Source organism: Gobio gobio (genome assembly GCF_949357685.1).
Source record: "Gobio gobio genome assembly, chromosome: 4".
NCBI classification, from domain to species: domain Eukaryota; kingdom Metazoa; phylum Chordata; class Actinopteri; order Cypriniformes; family Gobionidae; genus Gobio; species Gobio gobio.
The window spans coordinates 29,734,041-29,747,743 of NC_137100.1; the positions used below are offsets into that span (position 1 = coordinate 29,734,041).

General features: G+C 40.4%; 1 protein-coding gene across 1 annotated transcript in view; it reads left to right on the forward strand.

Moving 5' to 3' along the window:
• The first annotated feature begins 438 nt into the window (after positions 1–438).
• The window catches only part of npffr2a (neuropeptide FF receptor 2a), a 52,123-nt gene continuing 38,858 nt past the window's right edge, over positions 439–13,703 (forward strand). Inside the window, exons 1-2 of the mRNA XM_079815062.1 lie at positions 439–688; positions 956–1,846. Of these exons, the coding sequence (XP_079671188.1) occupies positions 1,516–1,846 (331 nt within the window). The 5' untranslated portion in view covers positions 439–688; positions 956–1,515. The remainder of the gene's footprint in view (positions 689–955; positions 1,847–13,703) is intronic.

The window sequence follows — 13,703 nt, forward strand, 5'->3', positions numbered from 1 at the left end:
TGGAAAGCATATACAACTGTAAATTAATTAAATATAAATCGACCAAATACAAATTAAATATCAATAATCTGCTTCAATGCAAAAGGTCACATTGCAAATAAAAACACTTTGTGCTTAACTGTTTACCCTTTGTTGGTGATGTTTTGAGTGTCCTGTTGTCCGAAGCTAAAACTATCACACTGGACACAATTAGAGCCCAGGGCACAATTCAACGCTGTGTCCATCCCCATACGCGCTGTGACGCATCATCGCCAGTCTCAATTCTCTCTCTCTCTCTCTCTCTCTCTCTCTCTCTCTCTCTCTCTCTCTCTCTCTCTCTCTCTCTCTCTCTCTCTCTCTCTCTCTCTCTCTCTCTCTCTCTCTCTCTCTCTCTCTCTCTCTCTCTCTCTCTCTCTCTCTCTCTCTCTCTCTTTTCTGTCTCGTGCCCGCGCGTTGTTCACTGACAGTCCGCTGAAGAGCGTGGAACTGACACTGGCAGCTTTGCTTCGTTTGAAAAACTAGTTGAAATTGCGAATTAAGGCACGCAATATGTCGGAAGTGAAATTCATTCGTAAACAATAATTTAATTGTTACTCGTTTAAGGCTTTCCAAAGACTCATGTCTGTCCGTGGAGGACCGGGTGAACAAGGAGTTGTTCTTTTTTACCTGGGAATTGCCAGTATTTTGGGGAAACTGGTTATATGAAAAGGTAAGAAAGAACGAAATTATATTGTTGCTACCAGAAGCACTTTGTTTGTGTGGGTTTATTTGTTAGTATATTTAAAAGTGACAATGACACAGTGTGCAATGTTGTCGTGGTAAAAATTAGATGAGGAAACATATTATTAGTAGAAATAACTAATAGACTAGCTCTAGTCTAGCTCTGTGCATTTTACCTTACTGTGAAACTCTATACTGTATAAGTAGCCTACTCTCATTGCAATTTTCTGTTTTATCTGTTTGTTTGTTTTTTAAGAAGAAGAAGAAGAAGAAAAATGAAACCTCAGTTGCATACCAAATAAAAGACCAATTACCATATAAGAGTGGCAGGCATAATTGACCCATGATGACTTGATCCAGACTGTATCTTACAACTAGATGATCTCTGACTCAGTTAATTGTGTGCATCACAACTGAACTCCCAATACAAATGACGAAGCCAATTATATATTTCGTATTACATTAACAGGCTCATTTAGTTGATGTGTCTACATTCTTCTAATTTTTAGTGATTACAGAGGCAAATTTGATTGCAGAGTGTGTAGATAACTGTAAGCCAATGAAAAGTAGGCTAAAGGTAGGACATTATTTGTCATTCATCACTCACTTACAATATGCATAGTTAATTACACAGCTGGAAGTCGGAGAGATAAGTAGATAAAGTAGCAATTTGTTCAGTAGCAACTCTATGCGAGAGAGGTTGAAAGCGAAAAAGGGAAAGACGATACCAGAAAGATAAAGACTTGATATTGATTGAGGAGAACTGTGGGGATAAAGCCCATCTCTCAACCCTATTCTATTATCCTCAGATCTAAAATGAATGAAACACTGGACCTGAACATTACCCTTGTGGATGACGGTAACTGGACTTTTCTCAACGGGTCCAGTGAATTCTTCTTACCTCAGAACAACATTACATATGTCGGATATTACCTGCATCAGTCATCAGTAGCAGCAGTCTTTATAGTGTCCTACCTGCTCATATTCCTGGTCTGCATGGTTGGAAATGGAGTGGTGTGCTTCATTGTGTTACGGAGCAAAAACATGCGCACTGTCACCAACCTTTTCATCCTCAACCTCGCCATCAGTGACCTTCTTGTTGGGATTTTCTGCATGCCCACAACTCTTCTTGACAACATTATTACAGGTCAGTGCAATGCCAGGAACCATATATGTAATTCTTTGCATCTTCTTTAAAGTCCTTTGTTCTAGCTAAGTTTTATTGCATGCTTAAATTTTCAACTGACATTTATGAATCTCCTTAGGGCTGTCGTGACCAGAAAAGTGACCATCTATTCTAGTAGCCTACAGGCTTCAGTTAACACTGTGTTAATGTTGTTTTTGGCAGTAGAGGATGCTGTTCACCTTTAGAGTGACAGGTTTTCAGATTTAAGATAGGACCGGTATGGAAAGCTATTCTAAAAAATAAAATAAAAACTAAGCCGGACAAGAATTTGCATAAAAAAATAACATTTAGAAGTGCTGGTTTAAAAATAGGTTTTTGGTGCCACCACTTAGTGATAGGGAGTCACCATCAGTTTCTGAAATATAGTCATATGTTCCTGCATTTGTATCCCATAACGGTAGACACAAGACAAAACTGATACAAATTATGCATACTGAGATAAACAAGATATATACAGATAAAGTAGGTTGCCATTGCCTTTGCGAGAACTGCATTGACATTTATATCTTGCATACTTTTTTTAAGAGCTATTCTGAAATTGCCTAAAGAAAGATCCAGCTCTGAATATAATACAAAATGGCATTGCATCTTGATTATGAGATTCTAGGTAGTTATGCAAGATATTTTGTCCCCTGGCAAATTGATAATTACTCTGGTGAGTATAAAGTAACTATAACAAGTTAATTAGAAGTGAATGGATAATATCAAGTTATATACTCCTGTCATCTACTGCCACTATATTTATGTGAACATTACTTTTATGTATAGGAATAGTGTAGGTATAGTGTATATGAATTAAGTTGAGGTGGTAGTTTACCTCCAACACAAAATTAAAGCGCCCAAAGTGTCTTATACTTGATGTTATGTGTAACAGCATAGATGCATAGTAAACATTTTTTCATGAGATATGGCTGACAAATGTATGTAAATCATTTTAGTGATATTTTAACGTTGTAGGTAAAACCAGACATTGAAATAGAAACAAATGGGATTCTAAAAAAAGCAGTCTTTCTTTGGAACTCTCTGCTGAGTGGTAGAGGAAGTGTGTGTTTCCATAGAGACAAAGTCATCAGCAAAATTAGGCTGCGTTTACACTTGGCACTAACATCACTGTGATACGATCAAGCAGATCGGATCATTAGTCAATCGGGACATGCCGCGTTTACATTTGTTCACATTAAGTGGCCTCTGTATCTGGATAACTGATCAGATTTCTGTTTCCCACACAAAGGCGCGTTTGAAAGGCATACACTTCAAATGGCTTCGAGCACACATCACGGAATTGTTGATTTTTTCAACAAAAGTACAATTGATCACGAACAGAGTACTTAATCTACCAATTTAAGTTTCTCAACATTAATGCTGAATGAGATTTTATGAAGTCATTATTCTGACAATTATTTCATAATTGAAAGGAGTGCACAAGCATTTATAGTGTAGGTTATGTGTAAATACGTAGAAAACATCAGAATGAACACCTTTGTATCAAAGAAATAAAAGAACACACATCACATTAAAGAGCATTAATTAGAACTAAACAAGGGTAGACGACATCAGATTAAGAGTAAAGATGACACCAATTAGAAAATTGCCCACTGCTTTCACTCACTTGCTTTACTTTCCGATGCAATCTCCAGTCTGAGATCAAATTAAATTGTTTAAATGAAGGAATACTTCCAGAGTTGATAATAAAATAACTGGGTTTATCATTTAACTGGGTTTATCATGTACACCTCATCATGTAACTCATATCATCCGGGTTTAAGGTTAAAGAGTGCAATGACTAGGCCTATGTTGACAGAAATGGGAGATTAATAAACATGCTGAAACAATAAAACATACAACATTTAAAACATTAAAAAAATACAAAGTATATTTCAATTATTCCTCTGGCAAATCAGTGTGCAGCTCTTCATTAAGATCTCATGACTGTGATTGTACAAGCGATCGTCTTGTTCCGATAATGTTGCATAAAATGAAAAATGACACACGGTATCATGTAAGTCTAAATAAAGTTTTAAAGATTGACTTATTGTAAAGTTCAAATAAGTTTAATTTGTCAAAACTGCGTCTGTCCATTATTTTCTGACAGCCATATGGAGAGACTGGGTGGGGATTTATATGACGTCGCCCTCTGAATGTAGATACGATGACTGAATTGTGTTTACATTACACTGAGATCAGATCACAATGTGTCCTCGACTACCTCTGGACTAGTACACGCTGATCAGATAATGTTCCGATCAGAAGCACATTTATATTTATATTATATTATAATCTGTTTATCTTTATATTTAAATGCAGCCTTAGAGCTCACTCAAGTCCGATTGGATTCACAATGGAAGTACTAAGTTGGGAGTAGTGTACATTGGTGAAGTAACAAATTTCAAATGCTCATGTTGTTTTTGTCAGAAATTGTACTTTAAATAGTTTTACTTGAGTACATTTTAAGTGATGTAACTACTTTTTCATTGACATTTCCCTCTGTTTGTGGTCATTACATGCTCATTTTAATTGTATTTTTATGCATCAACGGAATTGGATAGGGAGAAAGTAATCAGTTTTGTGGCTTTCGTCAAATCAAATTGCGCATAGATACCTTTGAAAACAGCAGTAGATGGCGCCAAATGCTGTTAATCATGGCTGCTGTGGAAGCATCTGTATTATGTAATGCCTTATTCAAAAATGTTTATTAACTGGAACATTTAAGCTGCGTTTGACTCCACTTTTAGACATACGCAAGCAAACTTCCCTAAGCACTTTCCCTCAGTGGAATATTCATCTCCATTTTGAAGTGCGTTCAACTTCGTCAAGTGGACAAGGGCTTATTTGGACAGACGCAGAGCAATGACCCCTCGACTTTGACAGAGGTAGCAGGTCTACTCAACATTTGTTTACTCACTTCAGGCAGATCCATAGACCACAATGCAAAATGATTGTGATTTCACAACAGATCCCACTACCCCACACAACTAGTGTATGATATTGACATTTGACATTTGCAACTGCATTTAATTATTGTACGGTACCATTAAGTTGACCATTCAACTTTTTGCACCATTGTGCATTTTTTTATATTTAATATTCATATATTGATATTTAATATTTGTTTATATTTATTGTTTAACAGCCCAAGCATACATACAGGACTATAGAATGGTCCATAAAACAAATTCATAAGGAAATAAATAGTGGATTCCAAGTGATCAAGGGCTTAGGGTATTTAAACACATTTCAAGGGTTCCGCCAGTAGTGGGCACTTATGTAACGTAAGCAATTACGTACATCCAAGTGGAGGGAAGACAGAGACGGAGGGAAGTTAGCGAGTGTTTTTCGCCATTCCCACAGACAAAACATTTTGCATTTACCCTACTGTGGCAGAGAGAGCTTAATACGCTTCAACTGATGAAAACAAAAACATAAATATTCTTGTTATACCATGTCACATTAAAATACCAAGCGTTATTCTCCTGATGAAATAGAATATGAAGGAAATTTTACAGCTCATTCAGTCAAACTGACAGATAAGGATTATTTGTTGCGCAACCATATTTTGAAATTATTTGTTTCAGTCTTTTTGAGTGGCACTTCCCCAAACCGAAAATCCCTCCCATAGCTGCTGGCCTGGTAGGGAAAAAGGTGGTCTAAAGCGCACGGTGCAAGTGCAGTTAGGGCGTGTCCAAATCCACTTTTGCTAGTATAACGATAGGAAAAATGGTAGGCGTGCCTGGCGCATGGTCTAAAAGGGATGTCCCTATTCTCTTAATGAGTAAAGGGTGTGTTTTGGGCATAACGTGCAATAAACCAATCAGAGTCTCATCTCCCATTCCCTTTAAAAGCTAGTTGCGCTCGCGCCATGGCAGATTGCAATTTACATGGTGGAATATAGACACCCTCAACCTGACAAGTCAGTTTAAATACATTTGTGTATTGCCATGTTTGGTTAAATAAGTAGACAATATCATTCGTCATTACTGCAAATAGATATAATAATTCTGATACATCCAATGACTATCCATTATGACATATAGGCATTTTTATCTTTATGTACAAAATAATAATATTTTACTTTGTAAATATTTGGCATGTTTGTGTGCTGCTGCTGCGTGTGTAGCAGAGTGTATGCGCACTGTGCACCCACCGATAGGCACATATTTCGAACGCGCCCTTTAAATAACACAAAAAATACTGCAGTCTATTTCAGTGGCCAACAATGTGCCTGAACACACCTCATTTTCAGACCAGTGAACAAATGGGCAAACAAATGGTCAAAAAATAATTGGCTATTTAAACAACCTGGGGCAGGACATGAAAATGATAACTGATTCGGGCTGATACCAAAATAACATTTTGTGTCATGCCTGGCGCAATGTACTGAAGTTGGCGGACCAAATTCAGTATGCACCTTATTGATGACCAATGGCATTATGCGAGCAAATTATGATTTGATAAATCTACAGCTTATTTATAATAAACATTTTGTTTTAACCATTTCATACAGTCTGCCTTCATTTAGTGAGTGCACTTGCGCAAAAATATATTCCAAGATTTTTTTTCCAGTCAGTTGTGGACGCTGCCGATAGCTGCAGCTTATTCATTGAGACCGCAGTGGCCCTGCAAAATCATCTCTGTTGTAGATGCTATAGTAACTTTTGGAGGATATAATATTCTTCATTCTTTCTGACAAACAGAAAAAGAGAATATGAATGACGGTATGTAGTACAGTGTTTTCTACATTTTTAAATTGCAGTGTTCAGTGTTTATTATAAGGGTAGCTCAGTACTCACTGCTCACTACTCATGAGTACTTTTAAATAAGCCCCTCTTTTACTCTTAAGCCCTTTTCGGACAGGATTAGTTTAACATGGGGAGGTGGGGGTAAAGTAATTATTACCAGAGGTTCTCTGTGATTTTAGTCCCGCCCGAATGTGCCATCTCGGTAATCATTACGGACAATGTCAGTAAAGATTACGGAGACTTTTACCTTCTGTAAAAAGGTCTGGAAAAATGACCTCAGGTAATACTAATCCCATTCGAATAAACCCGCTGTAAAAATGTATGGTAAAATTCCGTCATTTACTGTTTAAAAGTAGTTTTTGGAGCATTTTGCAATCATGGAGCCGCTTCAAACAGCACTCGGTTGCGTTGTAGGTGGTGGGACAACTCTGTGGCAAACCTCCAGTATTTTCCGCATACCCTTTAAACCAAAAAGAAGATTGAAAGCACTTATTAGAGGCACAACACTTATTTTAGCATTACATTAGAATATTTTTTAATATTCATATAATATAAAAATGTTATTTAAGATTTTTTTAATATTCCGAGATTAAACAGCGTTTCCTCCCTGCTCCAGTTTCGCAGGTTTTTTTGTTGGCGTTTTTGCTCACGTGATAACAGGAAGCAACGTCATACGACAAGGAGGTTACTGTGGTGCGTAAAGCGAGTTACCCCTCCCACTTCTGCTAGTTTTACTGAGATGTCTTATCCCGTGCGAATTGGCCATTAACATTACAGACGTCCTGAGGTAAAATTACTTTACCCCCACCTCCCCATGTTAAACTAATCCCGTCCGAATAGGGCTTTACTCATGTAGTTTTTTGGGAAAGTACTTTTTACACACAATTTTTTGTAAAGTAATGGTACTTTTACTTGAGTAGATTTGCTCTTTCCACCTTTTTACTTCTCATTTTATCATGAAAAACTTAAGGTGCAGCTAGATTTCACTAGGATTTATCACTAGGATGGATGACAGTAAGAAACTAATACTTTTATTTGCCAGCCTTTGTACAGTCACAAATCATTGCTGTTTTTTAACCATGGTATAAATACGATTATCTTCTTTGTGCTGTTGCAATTTTCAGAAATAATGACTGTGTTTCTCTGTAACATCTGTGTGAGATTGTTATTTACAGTGTATGTCTCATCTCCATCCTTAGGTTGATTTTGGGTTGTTGTAAATAATGTTTTAAAATTTGCATGCATGAAATGTATTATTTCGCCTTAGGTCCACTGCCTTGTTGATTCAGTGCTGGAGTTCTTGCAGGAGTGTCTTCCAGCTTGTCACATACACACTGTTGGAGCTACTGTGGGGATGCAGCCCCTAGTATCTCATTTTCTGTGTGGTGATAGATGGCACCTATCTGCAGACCGTGAGTTCCTTGTCCTGTAAGGTTTATTGGAGGCTCCACTTGAGCCATTGGAGTCAGCCTCAGAGAAATTTCTGACTCTCAAGGTGGCTCTGTCACTTCGCCAACTCACAATGTCAACTTCGCTTAAAAGAGTAGGAGATTTACAGTCCCTCTCAGTCTCACCAGAGGTGTCAAGTAACGAAGTACAAATAATTTGTTACCTTAAGTAGAACTTTTGGGTATCTATACTTCACTGGAGCAATTATTTTTCAGCCGACTTTTTACTTATACTCCTTACATTTTCATGCAATTATCTGTAGGCTACTTTCTACTCCTTACATTTTAAAAATAACCTCGTTACTCCTATTTCATTCCAGCTTGTTTTAATTCCGGCTTGTCATCGTAAAAAAAAACAAAAAAAAACTATCCAGATAAATCATTTCGTTGTGAGGGTTTTTATAAAATAATATGCTCACACTTTCAGCCTGTTTGAAATTAAGTTTTATTTGTGTTTAAAAGTGTATGCATTTACCCCAGGCAGAATTTATCAACTTGAGGAATTAGAGTTAGTTTGACTTTAGACTAATAATTACCCTTTGAACGTCTATTCGAAAGTTTGTCTGTTATTCCAGGCTTTGAAATATAAACTGTGTTTATTATACCAGGTTGTTCATTTTTTGGAGGAAAAACGTAAAAGATTCAAGTGTTCATGACACAAGCACTGTTTTATTTCAGTAAAAGAGCCTGAAGGCCTGTGAGCAACAGCAGATGTAAAAAATAACAGCAGGAGCAACAATAACCATTAGACCACAGAACAGTCACTAAGATTTAAAAATGAAATATGACAGCGTGGGCAAAACTACTGTAGTGAAACTGCGCATGCGCGGGCAAAACTGCTGTAGTGAAACCAGGGCCGGCCCAAGCCCTTATGGGGCCCTAAGCATAATTTTATTTGTGGGCCCCTCTATGCCACCAATACGATTGACTATTGTCAATTCTTGATAATTCGCACACATACATTTATTAGTTGTAGCTGTGTTGCTTACATCATGTCTGCCTGTCATGTTTTTACCCTTACACGGTTTTTAATTGTAACAGTAGCAAACCCACAAGAGTGATCAGGCGTTAATATTCAAAGTCTTACAGTAAGTCTTAAGTATGTACTTTTTTAAGTAGTCTCTTACAGTGTTGGGGAAAGTTACTTTGAAAAGTAATGCATCAACTAATTGAGTTACTAAGTTACTTTTTAAGGAAAGTAATGCGTTACGTTACTTTTGCGTTACTTTTTCTCACCTGGGCTGGGCTTGTTTTTGTTTTTGTTTTTTTTATAACAAAAAAGTTATATTTTTGTGAAACGGGAAATTGGCGGAATAGAAGCAAAATGAAACAAAGGATTCTCCACCCGGCCATCCTCCCGGAGGGAGTGGTGCAGTCACCATCTCCCTTTGAGCAGTCCCCTCCATCTCTGGGTCGCCCGTCTCAGGGCCTCTTGCTCTTGGTTTTGCTGCCCCTCTTGGCAGGGGCCTGGACAGGCTGGGCACCCTGCCTGCGACCGGCTCCTCTGTGCCGCTAGAATAGAGGCTGCTGCTGCGGCGTGGGAGTGGGGGCGGCCGCTGGTGGACTCCCTCAGCGACGAGCAGACTGGAGCGCTCCAGCCGGCGAATGGTTGGAGGCAGCAGCTGACAACCGGGACAGGATATGTTTGATGGCCTCAGTCTACTTCTGTGCGGCCCAAGAACTGATGGCCGAAGCTCTCTACCACATTGCCAAAGAGGCTGGTCTGGGACACGGGGGAATTAAGAAACCTGACCTTGTTGGTATCCCTTGTATCGGCTAGACACAGCCAGAGACAGTGTTCCTGGACCACAAGCGTGGACATCGCACAACCCACTGAGCGTGCCGTAACCTTTGTTGCACAAAGTGTGAGGTCCGTCACGGCCCAAAGTTCCTTGAGAACTGCAGGATCGTGACCAGCCATGTCCAGGTCCTTCAGTTTCTTGGCCTGATGGACCTGCAACAATGCCATAGCATGTAGGGCAGAGCCGGATTCCCCACAAGCCTGGTAAGCCTTGCAGGTTAAGTCCGATGAGTACTTACAGGCTTGTGAAGGGAGACACAGGTTCCTCCATGAGGTGGAGTAAGAGCACAGCCGTTGTGGCCTGTTCCACAGGAGGGAGGTGAGGAGGGTGGTGAGGGAGGAGGAGCCACTGGGTCTGTTTCTGGTAGTAAAAGGTGCCATCCACGAACTAGTGAGCTCCTCATGCACCTCTGGGAAGAAAGGGACTGGGGCGGGGTGCTGAGGACCAGCACGGGCCACCCAGAGAAACCAATAATCCAGCCTCGAGGGCTCGGGACACGGTGGAGGATTCCACATGAGCCCGACCCTGTTGGCAGCCTGGGAAAGAATAGCCATCATCTTCAGATCTGACTCGGGCACTGCTACCGCTCCCGAAGGAGGCAATAGTGCCAAATCGTCATCCCCCAAGAAGTCTGGCTCACCCTCTGATGCAGCACATGGCAGAAGGACATGGCAGGAACACACCTCTGGGGTGCTCCAGCGTGCTCCAACAGCAGCTCTACTGGCTGCGAAGTGCGGAAGGAGTGAGGGTTCACAGGGGGTTGGTTCCCAGAGGGAAGCACACTTACTGTCACCCTCAGATCACCTGCGCTACTGCCTGAAGGAACCCTTAGATCGGGGCAGATTGACAGGGACTCCACCCATTCTCAGAAACTGTACCGCAACTCTATGATTGTCATCTTCCCACAGTGGGTGCATGACTCATCCACAAACGCTGCATCTGCGTGCTCGATGCCCAGATACGTGAGACAGTGACCGTGACCATCCCTCTGTGTCAGGTAACCGCATCCAGAAACAGCTCTCTCTCTCAGAAGGCGCCCTCTTACCAGCCGTCAAAACGCTCTCCAGTGCACACCAATGACCAGCTGTGAGAACAGCCTTTTTTCTTTTTTCTCAGAAATGCAGAAACGAAAAAAGAAGAGAAAGAGAAAGAAAATGTACTCCATTGCCATGCCATCATTCCAATATCAGTACGAGGAGAGGTCCACAAAAAAGAGTTCGACTTGTTTTAGAAACACTGCTTTGTAGAGAGCAGAAGACATCAACTGCTTGGCTCCGAAGTGAAAAGCTGACTGCAATAACCACCTGCTACTCATTATACCCGCATTGCAAGGCAGAGCAGCTGGTGCAATCATTGCATGCCAATGTGCATTAGCTCATTTAGTTACACTCTAAATAGATTGGTCTCTCTGGCGAGATACCTATTCGTCGGTCTTCACGGTGTGGCGTCGGAAGTGACCGACTGAATGGGAACTGTCACGCAGTAAGATTCGAAACAAAAACGACTTATTTTGGCGATTTAGAGTCGATTCTTTCTTTTTTTCTATTTACTTTTGCTATGGTTAAATACATGATTAGTGATATCTTCCAAAGATATTTTAATTTTGCCGCAAGTTTTCTGTATATAGTGTTGATATGGCAACTAGTAAATATACTAAGTTTCATCATGCTGACATGTGTGGAAAGTTTTAAACCATGAGTGTTTGCCTTAAAACATTCAAAACACTACACAGGCATATGAACCACATAAAAATGTTGATTTTCAACATAGGGGGTCTTTAAAAAACAGTTCTATCATAACAGCTCTCTGAGTGTTTGGCATGGTAAAATGGGTATGACAATGTTGATATATTTGGTCTTGGCGGAATAGATCTGCTACGCTGCTGCTGTTGTTGGGTATTGTTGCTGCAGAGCAAGCACAGGACTGCCAATACATACAGTGGGGAGAAAAAGTATTTGAGACACTGCCGATTTTGCAGGTTTGCCCACTTACAAAGCATGTAGAAGTCTGTAATTTTTATGATAGGTACTCTTCAACTGTGATTGGCATCAACAATCCAGATAATCACATTGTATGATTTTTAAGTACTTAATTAGCATTTTATTGCATGACATAAGTATTTGATACATCAGAAAAGCAGAACTTAAAGGGGTGGTAAACCACGATTTCACTATTCTAACTTTAGCTAGCGTGTAATGTTGCTGCTTGAGCATAAACAACATCTGCAAAGTTACAACGTTCAAAGTTTAAAGCAAAGGGAGATATTTGCTTTTAAAGAAATCAGTTTCTAAGAACTACAGCAAACGGCCAGTAGGCGACTACAGACATTCCTCCAGGGTTGGTGACATCAACAGGCTCAATATTTACATAAACCCCTCCTCCGAGAATATTAAATAAGGGGAGGGTGAGGCCATTTTGTATCGCGGCGCTGTTGTGGTATAAGTTAGTTAGGCTGGAGTGTTGTTGCCGCGATGCCGAGGAAACGCTGTTATTTCCATCCGGATTGCAGGTCTGGGGTACTTGCTCTGTTCAGCCTTCCTTGGGACGGGGGTGCGTTGCAGAGCGTTTAACATACAGCATGTTGCACGTGTGTTTGAGTCAGCGGGGAATCAGGTGCGCGCAGGGCTCCCTGCAGCACATCTAACAGAGGAAAACATCCACCGTCTTCGCGATTTCAATGCCGGATTTGCACAACGTCAGCTGCGTGAAAAAAACACTGCCGGTGCGTGGATGCACAACGCGCGCGCTGCACATTTCACGGAGGACAACACAAACTTCCACAAACTTCGCGAGTTCAATACAGGATATGCACAACGGCTTGTCCTGAAAGCTGGATTTACAAACAGAAGCTGTTTACGGGCCACAACCTGTAAGTCTGATTTATATTTCATCGATGTGTTTTCCTGTAATAGGTGGTAGCAAGGAAGTAACAGATGACAGCGCTGTTCTGCAAACCAGTCTGTTAAATGCTCATTCATACTTAACGTTATCCGACGAACACCTAACATTACAAACACTAACGTTAAAATCTCAACAGCGAACCTGACATTAGTGTAAATGATTCTTTGATTAGAGCTTTTATGTATTGTTTATCTTCAGGCATGCTAAACATGGTTCTGTGTGTGATTTGGCTAACTTACTAGTTAAAGCCAGTGCTTAGTGTTCGTTTTGGGTTAGTTCTTGCGACAGATATTTGGCTATAATCGTTCTAAAAATACAAAAGTTAAAGTGCCATTCAGTAGCGATCACTATAGACCCGCAGTCTTTACTCTTGAGGACTGAACAGGTTCTGCTCGATCATCTTCACTCAAATGTTCTGGGTCTGATTCGGGCTCATATGGTTTTATTGACGCCGACCAAAGCACAGCCTCCAGGTAAGGGGCGTGACGTTTCCGACAACCGTGCACTGCGGTTAGCGAATCAGAACACACTAGGCCAGCTAACCAATCAGAGCCCACTGCGTATTTTTGAGGGACTGGCTTCATACAACCCGGAAAGCATCAGACCGTTTTACAAGGAGGGACAGAGCAGTATAGAATAAAGGTCAAATATATGAAAAATAAGGCAATTTTTTTTAAACGAAGCATGAACACATGTTACAGTGCACCCCACAAACACAGTCAAGCCTTCAAAAGAATGTGTTTTACCACCCCTTTAATATTTGGTACAGAAACCTTTGTTTGCAATTACAGAGATCATACCTTTCCTGTAGTTCTTGACCAGGTTTGCACACACTGCAGCAGGGATTTTGGCCCACTTCTCCATATAGACTTTCTCCAGATCCTTCAGGTTTCGGGGCTGTCACTGGGCAATACGGACTTTAAGCTCCCTC